This window comes from Aptenodytes forsteri, unplaced genomic scaffold, assembly GCF_000699145.1.
Source record: "Aptenodytes forsteri isolate BGI_AS27 unplaced genomic scaffold, ASM69914v1 Scaffold84, whole genome shotgun sequence".
Lineage (NCBI taxonomy): Eukaryota > Metazoa > Chordata > Aves > Sphenisciformes > Spheniscidae > Aptenodytes > Aptenodytes forsteri.
The window spans coordinates 137,061-144,376 of record NW_008795492.1 but is presented as its reverse complement, the minus strand read 5'-3'; the positions used below and the strand labels follow the sequence as shown (position 1 = coordinate 144,376).

Here is a 7,316-nt window from a genome sequence, read left to right as displayed (position 1 = left end):
GGGAATGATTTAGTCGGAAACTTTCAACACAAAGTTGGAGCAACTTCATCTCACAGAAACCACAGCCCCCTTTTGCTGGGTGATCCCAGGTACAGTCGGTTCGTATGCTGCTCTGAGGAGCCCAGGGCCACCTGCCCGTGCTGGGGGTGGGGAGGTGGGGGGAGCAGGGTGCTGGGCAGCACCAGCCTGGCCCTGTGTGTTGTCCCCACGCAAGTTGTTGAGCTCTCTTCATCTCGGGAGGGGAAGCATCCTCTTCTGCCTGCTATGGCAGTCCCTCACCCTCTGAGCTCCCCAGCAGAGGAGCCTTTTCCCCTCCCTTCTGGCTGAAGGCTGGGTGCTGCTGGGCAGACACCTGAGGCTGCGAGGCGGTGCTGGCCCCAGTCCCTGCCCCCTGCTCTCAGGGTCCCTGGCTGGAGCCGCCCAGCTCATTGCACTGCGAGTGTGGGGAAGGAGGCGCACACGGCAGAGACAGGTAAAGTGCCGTGGGGTCCTGACTTTCCCCATAGATGCCCCAAGAAGCCCACATCTCTTTCTTCTCTTCTGCCCTCCCCTTACTCCCCACCCTCCCTTGCCAGCCTGAACTCCTCGAGGGTTCCCTCACTGCATACAGAGCTTTTTAGCAGAGGTGCTGAGAGCCTGGCTGCAAGGGGGAGGACGGGTGCTGGCGGTGCATGGGCTTATCCGCAAGACTTGTGATTATGAAGTTAGCTTTCTGGTTATCAAGCTTCAGAAAGGCAGCAGCTGCATTGGAGTGACTGATAAAATGTCTAGGATTTCTTTACCTGGAAGAGCGGCTGTTTGGGGAGCAAGGGGAGAAGGCAATCTGGGAGCTCCTTGTAGCCGGAGAGTCCTGCAAAGGTGACATCTCAGAGATCTGATCACAGCATATGCTGCCGTGGTGCAAGGAACGATCTCTGGGGAAATGCTGGATGGGATCTGCAGAGATCCCCACAGGGTGATTTGGAGTGGTCCAAACGCTGCAGTGAACTTCTGCAAACAGACTAGTTTCACTGACAAAAGGAACTATTTCGTCCCGCAAATTGCCTTATCAAGCAGGGCTATTTCACAACAGACTTTTTCTGTACCTGCTAATTGTGTGTTGGAGTTAGTCAGGATAAAACAGCGCTTTCCTTAGCATTTAATCTCCTTATATATTAATTTAGCATGCTTTAATTAAAATACACTCACCGATCGAAGTGAGTTGGAATAAACAAATCAGGATTGACATTGGTAGCATGTTTTAAGCTATGCAGAGTAATCAAACCTTACTGCAAAATTAATACGGCAAAGGCAGAAACAAACACAAAGTTCATTGTCTAGGAAACCGGATACGTCTGAATGAGAGACATGTACTGTGGCGCTCCCAAAAGAATAGCTGAAAAGGGTTTTCAAGAACAGGACAGAGGCAATAGCTTCTTAAAGTCTAGTGTTTAAATTTTTCATCATCCGTCAGTTTGAGTCACTTCTGTTACAAGACTGGAGTTAAGTATTCGCAATAGACTGAAGGTTGCTAGAGGCTGTTGAAAGACATTTTCATAAGAGAGTACCTTGCTGATAGGTGAGATTAAACAATCTGAAAAAGGTGTTCATATTTATCAAACGTTCAGATCTGTAACTCAAGCCGTGGCAGAGATTAGAAATTAAAAAAAAAAAAAAAAAAAAAAAAAAAGGGTGCAAATTCAACAACAAAAAGAAATGCAGAAATTAAGTGTGGCTGCAGATAAACCCTTGAAATGAAGGAAAGGGAGAGAAAACCTAACAGAGTCATCTCAGGGTCAGAGCAAAGTTGGCCAACGGGGCCCTCTGTGTCATTTGTTAAAATCATGGGCTAATCCCAATGTAAGAAGCTGCAATCTTTAAAGCAGGGCATCATCTAATATCGCAGATTAATTAATTGTTTTACCTGTGGGGATGGTGACTGTCACGGCTGGGCAGGGGGCCAGGCTGAGAGCGCAGAGGCAGAAAATCCTCTCTGCAGTAAACTTGGTGCAACGTGGATTAAAGCAGCTAATGGTCCCCGGCGCTGCGGAGGGGACGTGGCTGCAGAAACACCTGTGTGGGTGAGACCCGCTGAGTCTCTGCTCCCTTTCCGTCCCTGCTGCTTCTCAGGCTGGGCATTATTGCTATGTGTACCCTTGTCCTTCAGGAACTAGACCGAAAGTAACAAATTCATTTCATATAGGACAACTGTGAGACTGTCAGTCTTTTCTGACAAGAATCAGTGACACCCTGGTGAAAAGCTCCAGGTATCCCATTATTGCCCTTCCAGCTAACTTATCTTTCAGTGATCTTTATGCCGCATAGCACAGGGCAGCAGGGATAGCAAAAGCCAGTAAAACACGTATTTCTATAGAAACTGTGTCCTAGCTGATGGTGAAAAATCGATGGTGTACTTCTCACGAGTACAAAGACTAGTGCTTTGATCCATCTGAATGAAGTGGCACGGTCTTGAACCCCGTTTCCCAAATGTGTCTCTTTCCTTCTGAAACAGAAGGGCACAAGGACATTTTCCCTCTTTTTTGCAGAGTGACGGCAGCAGGGGAGGGGAGCACTCCTTCACCCTCCCTGCCTGGAGCACCCTGCACTGACATGGGGCAAGCGAGAGGGCCAGACCCTCCCACCGCTTGAGTTCAGAGATCTGCAAATGGAGGGTCCCAGACCTGGTCTGCAGTAATAGTGCAGGCAACTTAACAAGCTAGAAAAGGCCTAGGGTTTGCTTGAAGTTTCTTTACTGTTTCCGTTTTCACTCCCTCTCTTTCTTTTCTATTTTATCTGAGTTTAAAAGGAGTTTGGTTGGTTGGGGTTTTTTTAACTAAACTGCATTTAAGTCATATTTAGGTGGAATGGGGCTTAGTAAATAAACGGTGCTACTAGGAAGAAAATTAAAAGAGCTACTTGCTAAAAGGAGAATAAATCTAGCTGCATGTACACACTTGGTGGACTTGTATTTGCATAAAATATATCTCTATCCTTGAAAAAAATCTAAATTAAAAGCTTGGGAGCAAGCACTTTTAGATCATTCTGATCTCTAGCTGTGCTCCATAGCTTAGGCTGTCTCTGATTTATAGCTATGAAAGTTTTGGGTGAAGATTGCCTTTTGACTCAGTTCTTTTTGTTTTCCTTTTCAATCAAAATATCTTCTCATTCTAATAAACACTAGAAGAAATGTCCAGACTTTTGAAGATATGTTTCTTATTGATATCAATGAATCATGCTGAGATTACACACAGTCAGACCTCTGAAGGTAAGACCAGAACTCCTGTATGAGGGATATATTTTGTGTGGATGGAAAAAGCTATGTGTAGTAAAATAGATGCAGTACTCTTCCGTAACTAGGACCATACTCTGTGCTCTCTTGACTTCGTGGAGCTATGCCAGCAAAGAATTTAACCAAGATTGCTTATTATTTAATAGCCTTTTATTTTCACTGTTTTTCTGTAAATACATTTAATCAAAACTGCATTAAATGCTTATAAATAAATTATATGTGTATTTTTAGTTTTGATCACTGCATACAATACAAGTATTTTTGTATAAGACAGTTGAATGGTAAAACATTAAATCAACTTTTAATAACAGGATAATCTTTTACAGATTTGCCTCCATTATTACACAAAGCTGCGGTTAGTATTTTTATTTGATCTCTCTACTAACATTTTATATTATAATCTAAAAATAATCATTTATTACATATAGTTATCATTTTTTCCTTAGGAAGAAGTAATAACTGGGAAATATCTGAATGGTAACGTACAAAATTGTTCCCACTTATGCTTCTAAAAGGAATTGAAACTCAGTATCTCACTATAACTTTTTCTGTTCCATTTTTCATATGTAGCCCTCCTTGATATACTTCATTTTCAGAGGTAATGTATTACTCTCACCATCTTGATTTTTTGGTACTATCTTGCACTTCAGATATGATCTGTTTCATTTCCACAGAAACTGGAACATTATGGATAGAATGAAATTGGCACATACGACTACTTTGATTTAGATCTCCTGTGAGAGCATTTCCTCTTAACAAGGGAAAAGCTGTTTTTCATGGTAAAGCAAAAAACATGCATAGAATGAGTCTGAGAATAAATATCTGCTGCAGTTTTCAAAAGTTTTGATAATTAACTTTGTTCATATGTTTCAGAATGGCTTCTTAAGGAAACTAGGTGCAGTTCCAGCTTTCTGTCCATCTTCCTCTTTCAGTCCTGCTCCGTCCCCCATCCATCCCACTTCCTCCAGCTCCTGCCGACTTTTGAATTATTTGCTAATTTTGTCTAAATTTGAAAGAGTGATATAAGCCTCAAAGGCAATTCCACTCGTACATATTTTGAGAAAATCAATGGCGTAAAGAAGACACACTGACATTAATGACTCTGCTGAGGGAAAGGCAGCAGACATTAGTCAATATACTTTCTTTCTACAAGCGGATCAGAACAGGCATAATGGGGTGCCAGGAAGCACACCTATAGCTCCAGACTAGCCACAGCACAGCTTGTCTCATGCCTGGAGATGGTACTAATGGCAACACGTTGGAAAATTGAGTTTATTGTGGGTGGTTGTGGAGTTAGATTAAAAACCCCATAACTAATTCATTCCGTTCCTCATTGAACCATGTGTTTTCATTGCATTAAATAGGTCGGCAATTAGTCTTGTTAGGCCAGGAAGCTGAATACTCATGTCATTATGGTGTTAGTAACAGTGTTTGCTTTTCTTATTCTTGTTTTGTCTTGTAATCTGCTATTTTACATGTTATATTATTTTACTGGCATTTTTGGTCCTGTTTTCTGTTACAGTTCTAATGTCTGGACAGCAGATATGCTTACAAAAGTCATGGCGTATTTTCATGCCCAGGAAGTTACGTTTACTCTTAGCAGCCTACAGGTTTGTGCCATTTAAAATGCATGAAAATTTTTATTTAAAAAGGAATTAAAAAAGCAACCAATCTTTGTAGCCAAAACTAGGTTGTCAATAATAGAGATAACTAGCAGATCTACAGTGTAGCAGATAAGTAGGAAATAGGAATAGGGTTTTTTGGTTGGTTTTTTTCCCCTAAGATTGCAGGAGTATGCAAGGCAGAAATAGTAAGAAGATCTTTTTGCTTTTCCTCTGATGGAAAGCAGAAATTAGGAGTTTTCAGGCTCAGCAATTGTTTCTGAACCGCATGTATACACATGCTGTTTCTCCACAAAATAGCAGGTTTCTCCCAGATTTTGACTGTGGCTGTAGTTTGCACTGCTTCTGATGGAATGAGAGGCTCCAGAGCATCCTACAAAATGCATCCACCTTTTAAGGCTCCTCTGAACTCTGTTTTTGTAAATTGTCAACGTGGAAGTGATACAGGAAAAAGTCGTCATTCTTTATCCCTGGTCATTATGATTAGTTATGAGCTGGTTTAAGTGGAGCTGTAGCCTGCTAATCAAAACCTGACCCCCTCCCTCCTCCCTACACGCAGACACACACTCTGAAAAAGGAAAATGTCAAATGTGCGGCCTCTGAGCCTCAGGCATTCCCAAGAGCTGACAGCCATGCAGCTCCACAGCGCTCAAACCTTTTCCCAAGCTCCGTTTCACTGTCACAGCTCATCCAAATCTACATGAGACTAACACTGCCTCTTCCCATTTGATTAGATTTAGTAACAGTTTAAGGCTGTAAGCAGGCCTGGACCCCCTAGACAACAAGGACCTAACTATGCGAGTATTTGTTGGTGGCAATGCAAGCTAACCAACGACAACAAAGAACAGTTTCAATTCAAATTCCAAAACAATTCTGAAATAATTCTGTCAGGAATTAGAGGGATTTCACTCCAGTCTAGTGCTAATGAGCCTTACAGTGCTTTCTGTTCCAATGTTATAATTCCCCTTAGATTTTCAAAACAGGCACGAGATTGTTAACTGGTAATACAGTTTGATGTGAGAGGGAATATTTTTGCCTTATGACCTGGTACAGGCTTTTCCTCCCATCTAATTGCACGTTTCCTTCCTTTTTTTAAGTAATAATAATATGCACACGGTACCTGATTTTTCTGAGCTCTTTAAAAGGCGCATTTTCACAGCTCTGCTGTGTGAAGCAGAAAAGCATTATTACTTTTGTTTTATGAAGTGAGAAACTGAGGCATTTTTGTTAAATGGCTCATTGGAGAGGACTCGCTCATGAAGCCAAGAATAGGATTTAAAAATTATTGTCTTTCAGCATTGCATTTAGATTATTTTTGTTTACAGTTTGTGTTGAGTATAGTTATTCTAGTCATTGACAACACAGACAATACAGGAGCTAAGCACTTTTCTCTCCTTAAGCAGAGATTTTCAGGGAGTAAAAGACTCCCCTGGTACAATAGTACAAGTTTTATGTATATTACCCATACTTTTCTATACTTCAGATGTCCATAAAAAGTTACCTGAAGAACCTTTTATATCAGCCTAGGCAACTACTATCCGAATTTCAACAGCTTGATCAGCAGCAGTTCCAAACTGCAATGAAGCATCTTTTCAACAGCAGAAAGCACCGTCTTGTAAGTCACTTTGCACTTGCGAAAAATAAAAGCTGCTGTCTATGTTTTAGATAAATGGGAAAGAGCCAGACTGGGGGTCTCGCAGTGCACGCCATGCAGTTATTAGCTGGCTTGTATTAGATTCCAGGAGCCCCTCTCCTTAGGTTGGACTTATTTCATTTAATTCTTGTTGTCTAAAAGTTTGGTGCCAAGTCCAAGTCAGTCATCTGGATTTTCTCTGTAATCACTGGAGAGAAACGCATCTCCAGAGAATGATTCACCTTCCTACGCAAGTACCTAAGGTAGGTAGGACCAGTTGTTCTCAGGGTATATCTGCTTCTCTTCAGTGGCTAGAAAGAGAGCCAAGATGACTAAAGAAGGTGAAATTAGTTACCTTGTTAATTAGTTCTGGGAGTGGGCAAGCAAATTGTTAGGCACTTTGGAGGGGAGGCAGCATAACATCATTTGCTTGCCTCTGTGGTGTGTTTCCTGTGTGACCCATCTTAAAAGTCTCGCTCAAAGTCGGCGAGTGCCACCCAGGGAGGATCGCCCCTGCAGAGGGGATCTCCAGTGCATGGGTGGGCTCATAGCCTGATGTATGAAAGCACTTGGCACCTTCCCTGCCGGGACAAAGGGCCTCCAGCGTATCGCTGAGGGGGTGGAGATTAATCTGGGAGAAAGGGAGAGCGTTGCCCGAGATGCATGAGGTGACTGCCCAGAACAAACACTATATAATCCACTATTCAAACAATGGTGGTGCAGCTCCTGCTGCCAAAGCACACAGGATAGGTGTGCAGCATGCACTGGGAGTCAGAGCAGTAGAGCATAAGCC

The 7,316-nt window shown here is 42.6% G+C and overlaps 1 protein-coding gene across 1 annotated transcript in view; it reads left to right on the top strand.

Annotated features, from left to right (window-relative positions):
- Positions 1-3,165: 3,165 nt before the first annotated feature.
- The window catches only part of OTOA (otoancorin), a 40,537-nt gene continuing 36,386 nt past the window's right edge, over positions 3,166-7,316 (top strand). The window contains 6 exon segments of the mRNA XM_009281598.1: positions 3,166-3,244; positions 3,595-3,623; positions 3,715-3,745; positions 3,839-3,866; positions 4,791-4,878; positions 6,374-6,505. Coding sequence (XP_009279873.1) covers positions 3,166-3,244; positions 3,595-3,623; positions 3,715-3,745; positions 3,839-3,866; positions 4,791-4,878; positions 6,374-6,505 — 387 coding nt within the window.